Source organism: Acomys minous (genome assembly GCF_964271855.1).
Source record: "Acomys minous genome assembly, chromosome: 7".
In the NCBI taxonomy this organism is placed as follows: Eukaryota; Metazoa; Chordata; class Mammalia; order Rodentia; family Muridae; genus Acomys; species Acomys minous.
Window position 1 is genome coordinate 124,868,465 of NC_140488.1, and position 16,625 is coordinate 124,885,089.

At 34.8% G+C, this 16,625-nt stretch overlaps 1 protein-coding gene across 6 annotated transcripts in view; it reads left to right on the forward strand.

Moving 5' to 3' along the window:
• The window catches only part of RPS6KA3 (ribosomal protein S6 kinase A3), a 111,066-nt gene that overhangs the window by 70,010 nt on the left and 24,431 nt on the right, over positions 1 to 16,625 (forward strand). For all 6 annotated transcript variants that reach the window (XM_084791156.1, XM_084791155.1, XM_084791158.1 and 3 more), the window contains 9 exons: positions 379 to 458; positions 1,001 to 1,107; positions 5,702 to 5,739; positions 5,941 to 6,083; positions 6,972 to 7,042; positions 12,324 to 12,412; positions 12,601 to 12,665; positions 12,993 to 13,095; positions 13,755 to 13,879. In XM_084791156.1, the coding sequence (XP_084647282.1) occupies positions 379 to 458; positions 1,001 to 1,107; positions 5,702 to 5,739; positions 5,941 to 6,083; positions 6,972 to 7,042; positions 12,324 to 12,412; positions 12,601 to 12,665; positions 12,993 to 13,095; positions 13,755 to 13,879 (821 nt within the window). The remainder of the gene's footprint in view (positions 1 to 378; positions 459 to 1,000; positions 1,108 to 5,701; positions 5,740 to 5,940; positions 6,084 to 6,971; positions 7,043 to 12,323; positions 12,413 to 12,600; positions 12,666 to 12,992; positions 13,096 to 13,754; positions 13,880 to 16,625) is intronic.

Consider the following 16,625-nt stretch of genomic DNA (forward strand, 5'->3'; position numbering starts at 1 on the left):
GTTTTCTTCTGTGTAGAAACAAGCATGTATGGAGCTGGAGAGATAGCTTAGTGGTTAAGAGCACTGACTGACTCCTCTTCCTGGGCTCCTGAGTTCAATTCCCAGCAACCACATAGTGGCTCATAACCATCTATAATGTGATCTGATGCCCTCTTCTGGCCTGCAGGTGTACATGCAGGCAGAGTACTGTATATATAACAATAAATAAATAAGTAAAATTTTTTTTAAAAAAGAAAGAAGCATGTAAAAGAAATAAGCTTAGATTTTTGATATCACTTACTTGTTAAAAATAATATTCATTTGTGAATGAATTGATTTCATATAAGCCTAAAAAGTAAACTACAATGGTTTAAACAAAAATTTTGTTTCTTCATTCAGCTTTTCAAACTGAAGGGAAGTTGTACCTTATTTTGGATTTTCTCAGGGGAGGAGATTTGTTTACACGCTTATCCAAAGAGGTATATAATTAAATTGTCTAATTTTAATTTTTTTCACTCATCCTATTTTAGTTAAAACTTTGTTATTTCAATATTGTATGTATCATATTTTCTGTTGTAGCACAAAATTCTTTAATTCAAGACACTGAGTCAAAAAGAATTATTTCCTTATCTTTTGAATGTATACCGAGAACAGTATTATCCGTGTGAAAAACTTACCTTAACTCTCCTGCTTTCATAGTTTTTCAGAATTGATAATATAGCAATAACTGTCCTTAATAGTTGATACTGACAAATCTGCATTTATTCTCAAGATCATTTTTCTTTTCTAAAATGTTAATATGCTAAAAACATTTCTGCTTCAGGGCATAGTTAACATTTAGCATGTGATTATACTTGACGGATTAAATCACTTTGTAAATTTTTTCAAGAGTAAATTGTAACTAAATCTATATCTGATTAACATATTTACAAATTGTTTCAATATTTAAACTCTTAGGTAGAACCTTACATAAAAATCATAGACATAAAGAGAAAGTAAAATTAGAAATATTTTGTTTTAGGTGATGTTCACAGAAGAAGACGTCAAATTCTACTTGGCTGAACTTGCACTTGCTTTAGACCATCTGCATAGCCTGGGAATAATCTATAGAGACTTAAAACCAGAAAAGTAAGACCCTTGCTATTAAAGTTGAATTCAATGTGATGTAGTTATAAAGGAGGCCATAAAATGTTGTAACTTTGTAGGTCTCCATAGCACTTCATTACAGTACTGTGTTTCACATGTCTAACACTGTATGATCTTAAACTTTTAAACTGTTTGTTAAACGGTACAATTAACCTGATTTCATTTACTTTGTTTTTGAGACAGGGTTTCTCTGTGTAGCCTTGGCTGTCCTAGAACTCACTCTGTCGACTAGGCAGGCCTCAAATTCCGAGATCCATCTGCCTCTGCCTCCTGAGTACTGGGATTAAAGGCGTGTGCTACTACTGCCCAGCTTTCCTGATTTCATTTACATTCCTTGATTTTTAATGAGGTTAAAAATCTATTGGTTGACAATTTGTATTGAGGAGCTTTCTATCCATGGCCTTGATTTTTTTTTCTGGAATGTCATTTTTCCCATTGAGTTAAAAGAGAACTTTACAAGTTAAAAGGGTTATTGAATTGCCTTCAATTCTTTATTTTGTATGAATGTGCACATAAACAGTGACGTACATGTGGAAATCAGAGAAGTACCAACAGCAGTCAGTTTTCCCCTTCTACCATCCCTGCCCTGAGGATTGGTGGCAAATACTTTTTCCCACTGAGTCATGTTGCCAGCCCCAAACTAAGAATTACCACCACTTATGCAGGAACAGTTGAACATTCATGTAGTCACATCTCTTGGGGAAACTGAGGCAAGAATATTACTTGAGCACATATCCAAGAAGCCAGTCTAGAAAATCCTTATCACAAAAAGGAAAAAAGAGAGGACTTTAATCTTTTCATATATATCACAAATGTATTTTTTCATTGTTTCAATCTGTACATATTTTTTTCCTCATTGGGCCAACTAATCTTGTAATTTCTCTCAAGACTTATTGATAGAAGAATTTTTCCAATCTCATGATGATATTTTTCTTGTAATTGTACTGTTTCTTTCTTTTATTTAGCTCTATGAAGAATGGTACAGAGCTAACCCTTTCTCCAAAATAGTTTATTGAAAGTCTCTTCTCAGCCGGACATGGTACACACACCTTTATTCCCAGCACTTGGGTGACAGAGCTAGGTGGATTTCTGAGTCCATCATGCTCTGCATATGTACTAAGTTTTAGGACAGCCAGGGCTACATAGAGAGATCCTATCTCGAAAAGAAAGAAATTTTATTCTTATATTTTCAATTTTTAAATGTGTCTTGAACAAATTTTTCACAGCTATTATAGTGGCATTCATCAAGAAGCTGTTATTATTTATTAAAATATACATACAGGAGTTGTTTTATTTTTCTTCTTCCAAGGATATAAGCAGGAGCCTTGCTCTATAAAAAATAATTTTAAATAGTTTTATTGAAGTGAGAACCACATGTCATTTAATTCACTCATTATAACTGTATAAGTTAGTTGCCATGCACAGTAGTACATACCTGTAGACCCAGTATTCAGAAAGCTAAGGTGAGAAGATCACTTAAGTCCAGGTGTTCATGGTCTGCCTATGCAACATAGCCTAAACACATCTCAAAAATTAAAGTATATTTGGCTGGAGAATTGGCTCATCAGTTAAAAGCATCTGTCACTCTTCTAGAGGGCTTGGGTTTGAGTCCCCGCACTCACATGGAGGCTCACAACCATCTGTAACTCCCGTCACAGAGGATCCAGTGCCCTCTTCTAGTCTCCATGGGTACCAAGCATGTACATGGTGCACACACATACATGCAACCAAAATATTTACACACATAAAATAATAAAATGAATATTTTTAAATTTGCAAAAAAATAAACCATACAATTTATTGCTTCTTAGTATATAAAGAAATCATCATTACCACTTTTTTGTTGTTGCTTTTCAGTTCAGACTTTTGGATTTTCTTTCTTTTACAGTCTTATGTAGCCCAGGCTGGCTGTGAACTGAGTATGTAGCAAAAACGGCCTGAATTCCTAGTCCTCCTATCTCCTAAGTGATGCGGTTGTAGTTGTATACAACCACACCTGAATTTTACTGAATGTTTTGAATATTACTTACTTCAAGGTGTTACAGTTATGTATTATGACAGAAAATAAAGGACATGTTCCTGTGAAAGCCTGATTGTTGTGAACTTATATTTTAAGTATATCTTTCATAAAGATACATATGTTTGGTTTTTATTTCACAAAAGATTATTGAGATCTGCTTGCCTCTGCCTCCTAAATACTAGGATCAAAGACTTATGTCACTACTCCCAGCAGCTTTCTAGATTCTTTGAAACTAAAACTATGTTTTAATAAGATGTTTAAAATACTCATTAATAGCTGAGAATATTAATTGACTTTCTATCAAAGACAAATATGAGCAGATATCTTTAGAAATATTTATTTTGTATACTAAAAATAACTTTAAAATTCTTTTCAAAAATACATTTGATACGGAAAATATAAGTAATACTTTTTTAATACAGGTTTTCTTTTCTGTTTTTGTTTTTTGGGTTTTTTGGTTTGTTTTTGTTTTTTGGGTTTTTTGTGGGTTTTTTTGTTTTTTGTTTTTTGCTTTTTCAAGATAGGATTTTTCTGTATAGCCTTGACTGTCCTGGACTCACTTTGACTCACTTTGGAGGTCAGGCTGTGCCTCCCAGAGTGCTGGGATTACAGGCATGTGCCACTATGCCTAGCTAAAGTTTTCCTTAACTTTCAGAATTACTAAGAATAACTTGAGAGTTGAGATTTGTTTTATTTTTAGAACTATCTTCTATTCATTAGATAGAAAGAGACATAATTCTTCCATCTAATTAGTGTGTTTTGTTTGTTTAGTTGTTGTGTTGTCTCTTTTTTTCAAATTGGTGGCACACGCCTTTAATCCCAGCACTTGGGAGGCAGAGGTAGGCGGATCGCTGTGACTTCGAGGCCAGCCTGGTCTACAAAGTTAGTCCAGGACAGTCAAAGCTTCACAGAAAAACCCTGTCTCGAAAAAAAATCAAATTGTAAAAGATTTATTTTATGTATATGAATATTTAGGTTGCATGTATGTATGCGCATCATGAACATGCTTAGTACCCATGGAGACTAGAAGAAGTCACTGGATGCCCTGGGACTGAAGTTACATATGGTTGAGTGTGTGTTTGTGTGTGTGTGTGTGTGTGTGTGTGTGTGTGTGTGTGTGTGTGTGTGTGTGTGTAAGCATGCATGTACCATACCTCTTGTATAGATTAGAAGTCAACTACATTTAAGAGTCAGTTCTCTCCTTCCACTATGGGTTCCAGGCATCACGCTTAGGCCATCAGGCTTACATAGCCACTGAGCTATCTTGCTGGCCCTTATTAGTATCTTTTATACCCCCTACTTCATAAATAAGCATTAACTAAGAGTAATTTTTACTAATAAATAGTTTGTTATGACAGTGACTTGAAAAATAGGTTCCTTCTAAATTTTTCTTAGTGCTAAACTTCAGTGTAATTATGTTTGAACTGCTACATTAAGAAAGTTGGTGACTAACTTTGAAAAGGAAAATCCCAAGGATCCCCAACCCTGCACAAAGAACTATAGGCAACTAAGGAATGCTGCAAGTAAGCGAAATAGTTTTCTCCAAGGAAGAGTACACCAGTTGATTATCCAATACCAAATGCTCAGCCCTGAAGATATGTACATGGGTAACATACTGACTGAAGAAAAAAAATACATGCACCCAGTAACAATGAAAAAAGAGGCCATGAATTTGAAAGAAGTTTTGTAGGAGAACAAAAGGAAGGAACAAATGGCATTCTATTATAATCTCAAAAAATAAAAGAAATAATTTCAAGTTTGTGATTTTTTGTCAGTAAAATTTTCTAATAATAAAATTATCCTATAGGACAGCTTATTATTTCACTTTTCAGGTCAGTATACTAGCATGCCTATCCAAAAATATAAGTACGGGTTTATAACTTAGGAGCTGGTCCTTCCTGTGACTCCATAATTAGTGCCATTACCTTCCACAAAAGTCTCTGCTCAAACTAGATACTTGAGTGTCCTTTTCCAGTTGTTCCTCACAATGACCCAAAGAACTCACTAAACATTCTGTATATTCTCCACCTCTGTGCCATCATATGTTTTACTGTTTCTATCGTCCTTGTGAAGAAGCAATGATTATTGGAAATTCCTTCTAGGCCCTCTGTAGACTGACTTCATTCATCCAACAAATACTTTCTTAGATTTATTTTAATATATTTTCTTTCATTTTTGAAATGATAATGTAATTGCCCAGAGGAAACAGGTAGAGTGGTGCACACCTATAATCCTAGCACCTAGAAGGCTGAAGCCTTGAGCTCAAGTGAGATCTTGTCTCAAAAAAAAGACAAAGTTTACATGGACTATGACTTTATATGCCTGGCATGTATGGACACAAAGATTTAGACAGGTCACCTCAATAATAAAGCATTAGTGAGTGCACGTTGAAAAGCTATAGCTTGTGTAATTGTTTTCTTAATCATTACTCATGTCCAAAAGTTACCCTTTAGAGAAAATGTAGTCCACTGATAGTTGAGTCATTTCAGTTTCAGCTTCTGTTCATCTCTTTTGTAGAGTGCTTTACAGATATATTCTGCCTTTGTTTTCTTTCAGCATACTTCTTGATGAAGAAGGTCACATCAAGTTAACTGGTAAAAGTCCTCATTTTATTAAAATATTCTTTTCTGTTCTATATTTCCTTTAAGGTAGATTATGATAAAAAAAATTTGAGTAGTTAACTGTGTTCAAATTTTAGGTTCATATTTCTAATTATAAATAAGCATTGGAATTCAGAGTTTAAAATGTATATAAACTACTTTGGATACTTATTAATTTAATATTTATTTTGGCAGATTTTGGCCTAAGTAAGGAGTCTATTGACCATGAGAAGAAGGCTTATTCTTTTTGCGGAACTGTGGAATACATGGCTCCAGAAGTCGTTAATCGCAGAGGTCATACTCAGAGTGCTGACTGGTGGTCTTTTGGTGTGTTAATGGTAAAGTTTGAATTTTTGATTTTTAGGGGGTGGAAGTTGTTATTTTGTTTTTTAAGTGAGATTTGGTAGGGCATATTATGAAAGAAAAACTAGTACTTTAATTTTCAGTATTTTCTATTATAAATATTAAATAACCAAATAAAATGTTTGCCTGAAAAGTACAGCTAGAAAACCTATTGGTTGCTTTTTATCTCATCCTCATTTGAAAAGGCCAAACTATATTTCCTCTGATTTTTTTACATATGTGTGCAACTTGCAGTCCATGGGCTGCATGTCCCTAAAATATGTATGAATGCAGCCCAATGCAAAATCATAAGCTTACCAAAAATATTAGGAGGAGAGTAGGGTTTCGGGGGGGGTGTTATTTGTTGACTTAATTTTGCAGTTCTCGAAACATGAACATTATAAATGACAACATTGCATTACAGCATCGGTAGATTAGAGAAGCCTGAAAGCAGTAATAATGTTTATTCTTTGCAAAAGCCTCCTAGAGAAAATGCTTAATAGGAAATTGGCAGTCTGTTAGACTAGTCACATACTTACATGTTTAAAATGCCATTTAAATTATGGTTGGTTTCTGTAGAATTATATAGTTTAGTTATTTATGCCTTATGAATGAATTATTAGGAAATTTGGCAGTAAATATAGTAGAAATATATATCTTTATCTTAAAACTATATTTAATGTATTGTCATATACTTTGCATATTAAGTAACACTATAATGGAATTATATGATACAGCTTTAAACAAAAGAAAGAGGACAATGACTTTATAGGTAGCAATTTTAGAATATTTAGTTATAGTTAAGATGCTGATTTTTGCTTTTAACCTCCTGGCTTTGAAACTTTATACCTATTGGCTAATACCTCTGTTTTACCTTTCTGTAGTTTGAAATGCTCACTGGTACACTACCTTTCCAAGGCAAAGATCGTAAAGAAACAATGACTATGATTCTTAAGTAAGTACTTCCAAATTAATGTGTTTTGTAAGATTTTAATATAAATGCTTGAAACGAAAGATAAGTCATGTGTACATGTATGCTTTTGACTGTTTACCCTACTACTCCCAGGCATGCACTTAATGGTTTATACATCAGGGTACTCAAAAAATAAGTGCAAAGATGTTCAGAGCAATGTTATTAATGGACATTGTATTAATGACACTAGAGTGGAGTTATGATAATGGTAAACTCATATGATTGAGTCTTCAGTACATCCCTGTTTGCTGTATTTCTTTATCCAACACTATATAAGTATGAAATGATTGTTTTTTGTGTATTTTGAGACAAGGTCTCATTGTGTGACCCAGGCTAGTTACAAATTCATGATTGTTCAACTTTATCCTCCTTAGTACTGAGATTTATAGGCATCTACTGCCGTGCCTGACTAGAACAGGTCTTGACTCAGGAGCCATACAAAAGTAAATCCAGGCCTTTATATGCCGTATAGCAAAGAAAATGGACATGTCACAATTCCGTGCATAAATTTGGGTAAATCTTACAAGAAAGTTGAACAAATAGTGCTTAGACCCAAAAGGATCAATTTTATGATTTTTATTTATAACATATACAAAGTAGCAAAACTAAAGCATATTTTAAGGTCTATATTCAGATGGTAAAAGTGGAGACAAAATAAGAAAAAAGTCATTCATTAAATTAGATAAAAGTTTCTGGCAATGTTATCATTCTTGGCCAGATAGCTATTTATTGAGTTGTGTACTTTGATTGTGCATTTGCTTGTTTTGACAGGGTTTTTTGGCATGTTATTCTATACAATAAAAAGGTTAAAATGTATAATACATATTACATAAATGAATGCTCACTGAACTCTCACTATCAAAATTTCATTGCCTATGCCCCTGGTTTCAACTAACCCTGTCTGGTGTTTGAAAAACAAAGCCAAGCCCTTTCTATAACCTGGCTTTCCTTTCCAGGTACTGCATTATCTTCTTTCATCTTTTCAGCACAGAGCTTCTTTAAGTGTAGTCAGTGATTTTTGTTACTATTTTTCAGCTTCTTTTACTCCACAGCTTATTTGTTATCCCTAGCACTTGACTAAAACTGTTCTTCATCTGATTGTCATTGGCATTCAAGTGGCTAAATCATGACAGGTTGTCAGAAAGTTAATCCTTTTGTCCATTCATGTGATTCATCCAACAAGTAATCGAGTTCTTGCTGTACTGGGAATGTAGTATGAACAAGACTGAGAAGATCTAGCGGAGGAAGTATAGAATTAATACTTAAATAAATAAGATAACTTCAGATGCTGTACGATAATATCTTAGAGTATGCTTACTTTGTTAGGGACCAGTACGAAGGAAAGATCAAGAGTTATTTTAGAAGAGGGAATTAAGGAAAGTTCCTGCAGGGAGCGTTTGACACTATTGGCTACTGCGCGCATACAGTCTGTCCTCTTAGTTATTTCCTACTCTCATCTGTTTGTCTTGCCTCTCTATCTATTCTTTTGATCTGTTTTTTATTTGGTCTTGGGTTTTTTGGTGGGGTGTATTTTGTGTGTCTGTGTGTTGTTTTAAGATAGTGTCTCATTATGTAGCTCAGACTGGATCATATTTTGTATTCTCTTTTTTCAGTATCCTGAGTGTTGGGAATATAAGCATGTGCTACCCTGCCCAGCTGCTCTTATATATGGTTTTAGGGAGTGGTAGGATTCAAGTATTGGCAGGCTTTCACATCCAAAACTGGGTTGGCATCATATATAAGAGTGTAATTACGTTGGTAGTACTGCCAATCAGTTGGCACTTCAAGTGTGTTTATGTGAACGAGACTGATTGCTAATTTTCAGAGGTAACCCTTAATGGCCAGTTAGTTTGGAAGTTTTCCAGGCAAATTGGCATTAATATTTAAGTGGATTTAAAACCAGTTCTGTGATCATTTCCTAGGCTACATAACAATTAGTCTACTCCAAGAACTGTATTAATAACTTAGTATTTTATTCCTCTCTTTTTTTGTTTAAATTCTTGTTTTGTGATAGTGTTTGATTTGGTTTTGTAGTTTTGCAAGTCTCACTATTTTGTCTAGACTGACCTGAAACTCAATGCGAGTATCTTAGACTAACCTCAAACTTTCAGTCTTCCTCCTTAGCCTCTAAAGTACTATGATTATCCGGTGTGTGCCGCCATACTTGGTTGGTTAAACTTCTTGCTAGTATTATTTGATGATTTATACTGTATGTTCCCTATTTCACTAAGTCAGATGGCTTACAATACCTGATTGTCTCACTTTGATTCCAGCTGAGCCCACCATCATATAGTTTCTTGTCAAACATTGTCTAATGGTTTAATCTGTTAATAATCATTACTTTAAAAGTCTTCTAAAAGATTCAAAAAACGATTCTTCTATTACTGTTTTTCCTCATTTTTTAGCTGGTATTTCCTGAAGCAATGAACTTTCCTGCATCAAATAATCAGTGTGATTCAACCAGTTGTATTTTTCTTTGTTTCTTGATGCTGGAATTTAACCTAGGGCCTTGTGTGTGCTAGCACATGCCCTACCACTGAACTATCCTCCCAATGTATTTTTAGTATTTTAATGTCAAAATACCCTTATTCTAATCACCTCTTAACTGATCTTCTCTCACCAGTTTTCCATCTCTGATGTGTTTTTCTCCCCCTCTTCCCTCTTTGTATTCAGTTTCCTGACCTCAGTCTTTCCTTTAACAACTCTCAAAGTATTTTTTTTTGCCTTCAAAGTATTCTTACATCAGTATACTAGTCATAATACCTGTACTCACACTGACTTCCCCACATGATCTTATAGCATGTATGACTTCATATCTTTAAGTCTCTATTTGCTGATTTTTTTCTATCCTTATACACCCAATAAAGACTTTCATGTATCCTATTCTTCCTTCTTTCATATACAAGTATTCTGATTTTTTTCTTAGAATTATTTCATTGGTCTAGCCCTCCCTCTGCAATGCCTTGTCCACAGTGCTCAAGCCATGTGAGCGTGTCGAGCCTCACTCTTTAAGAATAATGCCTACCAGCTCTCCATCCCAGATTGTTCTCTGCTACCCTTGCCGTTATCATCTTGAAAACTAGACTACTGTTTCAAGACTTCTGCCACATCCCAGTTACAGAATACAACAGTGCTTTTCCAGTTTTTCTCAAAAGAACCCTAATCCTAACAGTTACCCTCTCTCAAAAGGGGCATGCTGGAGATAAATATTTAGAAAATAATGATTTATTTACTCCAGGTTTCTTAGGCTTTTCTGTGTAGTATATTTTATTTTATGACTTTGACATGAAAGATGTAATAAATTACAATCTATAAGGTTGCTGGATTATAGAATGTTCTTTATTGTTGCCACCAAGTATCTAGAAGGACAACATTATTTCATAACATTTTGGATAACACTAGCCCAGTACATATCTTTAATCTAAATTCAACCTTTAAATTAAGGAGGACTAGAGAGATGGCTCAGCTGACTAATAGCACTTGTTCTTGTAGAGGACTCATATCTGATTCCTAACACCCACATTGAGTGGCACAACCATTTGTAACTCTAGTTCCAAGGAATCTGATGCCTCCTTGGGTGCTACCTGTACATGGTGCATAGACATGCAAGCAGGCAAAACATTCACTCACGTAACATTTTTTAAAATAAAATAAAATAAAAACCTTTATTTGAAGGTCCTTCAGCTTGTTCCATGTTAAATTAGATACCCACTACTATTCCCTTAGCGTTCTTTTACAAGTGCATTTGGGTTTGTCTTTTGGTTAATTGGTTGTTACTCTGTTTTGGGTTTGTTTTTTGAGACTGGATTTCACTATATAACCCAAGCTTAACTCAAACTTGAGATCCTTCTGCCATAGACTCCTCAGTACTTTGAACACAGGTGTGCACCACCATTCCAAGCTTTGGGTTTGTCACTTAATACACTATGGTTATCTAGATTCATCTTCCCGTAGACCAGAGGGGTTACTATCTTTAGCTTGTAGTCAGAGCACTAATATCTGACACATAGTGACTCAGTAACAACTCAATAAGTAGGAACTGGGTCTATTTCTGAAATAGAAATGTCTGTGCCAGCCATTTTCTCCACATCAGTTATTCTTGTCATAGTTACAGGGTCTTTGGCTTCTTCAATTTGTAGGTTAGAGGAAAGAATACAGTTATACAGTGTAGCTGAAACAAACCACAAGGTTGTCCAGCCTGGTAGTTTCTAGATTGTGTACCACAGAATCTCCAATGTTTCATAAATTCCTTTCCCATCAGTTTGCCTTTACTAGAAAGCTGTTGAATGAATTGAAACAGAGGAAAGTGGCATATAAAACACTTATTCTCTTTGCAGTATTAGATTTGGGGGATTTTTATTTGTTTAATAATAATATTTGCTTGCTTTGTTCGAGACAGGGTTTCTCTGTGTAGCCTTGGCTGTCCTGGGCTCTCTCTGTAGACCAAGCTGTCCTCAAACTCACAGAGATCCACCTGCCTCTGCCTCTGCAAGTGCTGGGATTACAGGAGTGCACCACCACGCCTGACAGTATTAGTTTTCTTAAAGTCTGGGAAATGGGCTATATTTTGAAAACCATTGATCTAGAAAAGAATCCCTTTGCTTATGAAGAGGTGTTAACAGGCAGAAGAGTAATCGCCATAACTAAGGCTCAGATGACCTTATTCTCATAGTATTGATTTTTATTTTAAAATACATTTACTCAAAAACCTGTACATGAGGGCTGGAGAGATGGCTCAGAGGTTAAGAGCACTGACTGCTCTTCCAGAGGTCCTAAGTTTAATTCCCAGCTACTACATGGTGGGTCACAACCATCTATAATGAGATCTGGTGCCCTCTTCTGGCTTACAACCTATACGTGAATGTTTGTGGTAGCTTTATTCATAGTCATCTGAACTGAACACAGTTCAGGTATCCTTCAGAAGGTAAATAGATAAATGAACTAATGCATCCATATAGGAGATTATTCATGCACATGAGAGCATTGCATAAAACTAAAGCTACACAAACATTTACGTGCAAATAAAACAGGCGCCATTTGAATAAGATGAATAGATCTTATCTGAGAGTCAATACCCCAGTTGTGATATTGCATTATAGTTCATTGTAATTTCATTGTAGGAATTACAGAATGACACAGAGAGATTGCTATTATTTCTCCTAACTTAATGTGAATCTATACATATTTCAAAATAAAAAGTTTAATATTTAAACATGAAAAATGCCTGCAAAAGTTAAGTGTTCTTTCATGGATTTATATTTAGAGCCAAGCTCGGAATGCCACAGTTTCTGAGTCCTGAAGCCCAGAGTCTTTTACGGATGCTTTTCAAACGGAATCCTGCAAACAGATTAGGTAAAGGCATTTTCCTAATGAATTAATCAGTTTCCTTGATGAGTTTGTGTTGGTTTTTGTTCAGTGGGAGGTGGACTTTTTTTAAAGCAGAGCTATCAAATAATCATACAAATATTCAAAGCAAAGACTGTGAATAATGTGTGTATGTTTATCCTCGAAATAAACCATTACCAATCAATTTCTGGTAGGTGCTGGACCAGATGGAGTTGAAGAAATTAAAAGACATTCATTTTTTTCAACAATAGACTGGAATGTAAGTACAGGCTGAAGACCCACTTGAGGGAATTGAGAGAACATTTTTTGGTCTCTGAGTTCTCAATACTACTTTAGTTAAAAAGAAAAGTTTGAGAGCCGGGCGTAGTGGCGCACGCCTTTAATCCCAGCACTCGGGAGGCAGAGGCAGGTGGATCACTGTGAGTTCAAGGCCAGCCTGGTCTGCAAAGTGAGTCCAGGACAGCCAAGGCTGCACAGAGAAACCTTGTCTCGAAAAACCAAGACAAAAAAAGAAAGAAAAAGAAAAGTTTTAACTCCTTTTAAAAACTAATCCAGTCTGTGCCTAAATCTTTCTTATTTCCAACAGAAACTGTATAGAAGAGAAATTCACCCACCTTTTAAGCCTGCAACTGGCAGACCTGAAGATACATTTTATTTTGATCCTGAGTTTACTGCAAAAACTCCCAAAGGTAAAGATAGAACATGAAAACTCAAATATAAGATAATGGCTGTCTCTTTCTGGTTCAATGGCTATCTGTTTCTGGTTCAATCAGAAATGTTTTTCCTTAAATCTCCTAAATTTACTGTATATCAAGCTTACATCCCCACTCTCAGTAAAAATGAGGCACCATAGCATTGCTAGATCATCATGTGGGGCTGTGATGTCCAGTATGATAATCACATGTGGCTGATTGAATTTAATTAAAATTTGGTTTCTTACTCATGGTAGGCACATTTCAAATACTCAGTAACTATATGTGGTTACTTACAATATTGCACACCACAGATCAAGAAAATTTCCTTTGTTTTAAGAAGATGAATGAGATGACACTAGTATCAAATACCATTAACCCAATAATTCATTGATTTATTATGTTCTTCAAACATTATTTTCTAGGCTCTGGAAGTAGATTAGTAGGCTGACAGTTACAATAAGTAATCATGACAGATCTAATCCACTGCCTCACTGAGTTATCTTGGATAGCATGCGGTATTTAGGTGTGTATATATATACTGTACACATACCAAATATCTGACAACTCCAGAAGTGAGAATGTTTACAGTGTCAGCAGTTTTTCCCTTAAATCCCTTCCAAAGACTCTTCTTAGTAATTCTTCATTCTTTTTAGATTCACCTGGCATTCCACCTAGTGCTAATGCACATCAGCTTTTCCGGGGGTTTAGTTTTGTTGCTATTACCTCAGATGATGAAAGCCAAGCTATGCAGACAGTCGGTGTGCATTCAATTGTTCAGGTAAGTGATATCTCAAAAACCTAGAATTTGAGATGTTAATATATAGTTTAGGATGTGACTAGTAAGATTGGACTTTATGTGCTGACTTTAAATGAGCCCCTTAACATGTATTTCTAGATCATTTACATCGAAGACATTTCTTTCATATACCATTGCAAAGGTTGCGTAAAGCAAAATCCTGTATGTGATATTTGAAAGTGAAATTCTAAGAGAATTAATTGAGATAAGCATCACTATTTTGTTGCCTCCTCTTCTATACCTCAAAATGTTTATTAGGCCTAGTATAATTCATCCCTAGCCTCTGTCAGGTCAGCTATGATAGAGGCGGCTGCAGGTTCCATGATACCTGCTCATGGGACTTCATAAAAATTACCCAACACGGCTGTTGTTGCAAAAAAGCAGCAATGGTGCCACACATGATATACATGGGTAATCCCAACATTTAGGAGGTTCCAACAGTAGCATCACTTTCAATGCTAGTGGGGGCTGACGAGTGAGATCAAGGCCAGCCTGGACTTCTTATCAAGATGAAGTAAAAAATAAAATAAAATAAAACCTATACAGCCATAAATGATTCATATAAAAATAGGCATTGTTGGGTACCAATAAAACTTTATTTAACAAAAACAAGTAGTAAATAAACTCCAGACAGAAACCTGGAGGCAGGACTGAAGCAGAAGCCATGGAAGAATACCTCTTGCTGGCTTACTCAGCTTTCTTTCTTTTTTCTTTTTTGGTTTTTCAAGACAGGGTTTCTCTGTGTAGCTCTAGCTGTTCTGGAACTCTCTCTGTAGACCAAGTTGGCTTCGAACTCAGAGATCTGCCTGCCTCTGCTTCCCCAAGTGCTAGGAATAAAGGCGTGCACCACTGCAGCTGCCTTCAGCCTGGTTTTTTATACAACTCAGGACCACCTAGTGAGGAGTGTCATTGCCCACAATGGGTTGGATCCTGTCATATCAGCCATTAATCAAGAAATGTCCCACAAACATACCCATAGACCAGTCTGATAGAGGTCTTTTCCTCTACTCTGATAACTGTAATTTGTGTCACGCTGACAGAAAAGAAAATCTACTATTTTATGGTCTGATTATCAGATTTTTTTTTTTTAAGGTAAAGGACATAGAAGTAGATTTCTAAGTACATGTGCTTGGGAATGAGAGTGTTTGCAACAGAAACTACATTGGTAAATATTGTTAAAGGAGTATAAACTATGAAATTCCATTCTTTTTGTAATAGTGTGGGAAGATAATTTTAATTCACTCTTGTGTGGTCATTGCTCATTATGTGCATATATTGAGATATACTACATATCATAAACAAGTGTAATTACTATGTCAAAAAATAAAAATACATTTAAATTTTTAATTCATCTTTTAAATTATGGGTTTCAGTTAGCTTTTTGAAAAATTAATTTTTCTACTTGAGTTGTATGGGAACAATACCTTATATTAGTATAGATATATAGATATAGATATATAGATGTAGATAGATATATAGAGATATATAAATAGTGAAGAATAATCTTAAATTTGAATTTTATATCAATATAAATCAAAATTAAAATTATTTTGCATCAATATACAAAATTTTATACCAATGAATTAAAAATAACCTTGTGAGTAACAATTAAGGCCTTCAGTTGTTTAGGTAGAGGTTAAGATGTTTTTAGGTCTAGATAGATGTTTTAAGTTGATAGAGATGAGATATGATAGATACTGATTTACATTCAGAATTTTAGACTCACCAAGATAGGAAAGATGTTTTCTTCAAGTTTGCCAAATACAAATAGCCAAAATACTATGAATGTAACATTTATATAACTCCTTATTGTTTCGTCGTTCTTCCTGGAATATATAGTTTATTCATGTGCAGTAATATAAATGTATATATTAAAAAACAAAAATAATAATAAAGAAAATTAATTTTTAAGGAAAAATTAGATTGCTTTCAGGGTATCATTAATGCTTGAATTTCTTGAATTTGCTTGAGGAGTAAGTTGCTTTTTTCTAATTGTTTGGTTTTTAATGTTGCCGTGCATGTGTGTGGGTCTATGTGTATGTGTAATAGTGGTATAATGTAGTGCTGGGAATTGAATCCATGTCCTCAAGAAATGATAAGTGATCTATCTCTGAATCTAACCATCAGCCCTACTCTGAAATGTTTATTTTTAAATTAGCTATCATTCCATTTTCTAGAAAACCAGTTTAAACACCATGTTTTAAATAAAACTTACATTGCAATAGTCTGTCTCTTTTACTATGTAAAGCCATAAATGTGACAATTTTAACTGTAACTTAAATACATAGCATAGAAACTACAAGCTTAAATATGCTACAAAATTCAAGTTGTACTCTATATAAAATTCCAGCCTGAGGGGGTCTCATATCAGCTTAGTCAAGAGCAGCACACAAGCCCTCTGCCTTCTTAGGGAAAGTTTGCCATTTAGCAGCATTAGTCCCTAACTCATGAAATAGCTTCTTTAGCCAAACATATATAAGCTATGGCTTGAAAGTGAAGAAAGGGGGGGCATACCTACTGAAAAACAAAAATGACAGAAACAACCCAGATTTCTAATTCAGAATCCTTCTAAATCTTTTCTTATGTGCCAGAGGTCTCAAACTTCTGTTCATTTTCAGAGTTACTTCTAAAAGCCTGTGGGTGGTTGGGGAGTGAAAGAGTCTCAGGGCTAGAGATACCAAAAACAGCTTCCTGCTCTTCTAGAGGAGTTGAATTATAATTCCCTTCA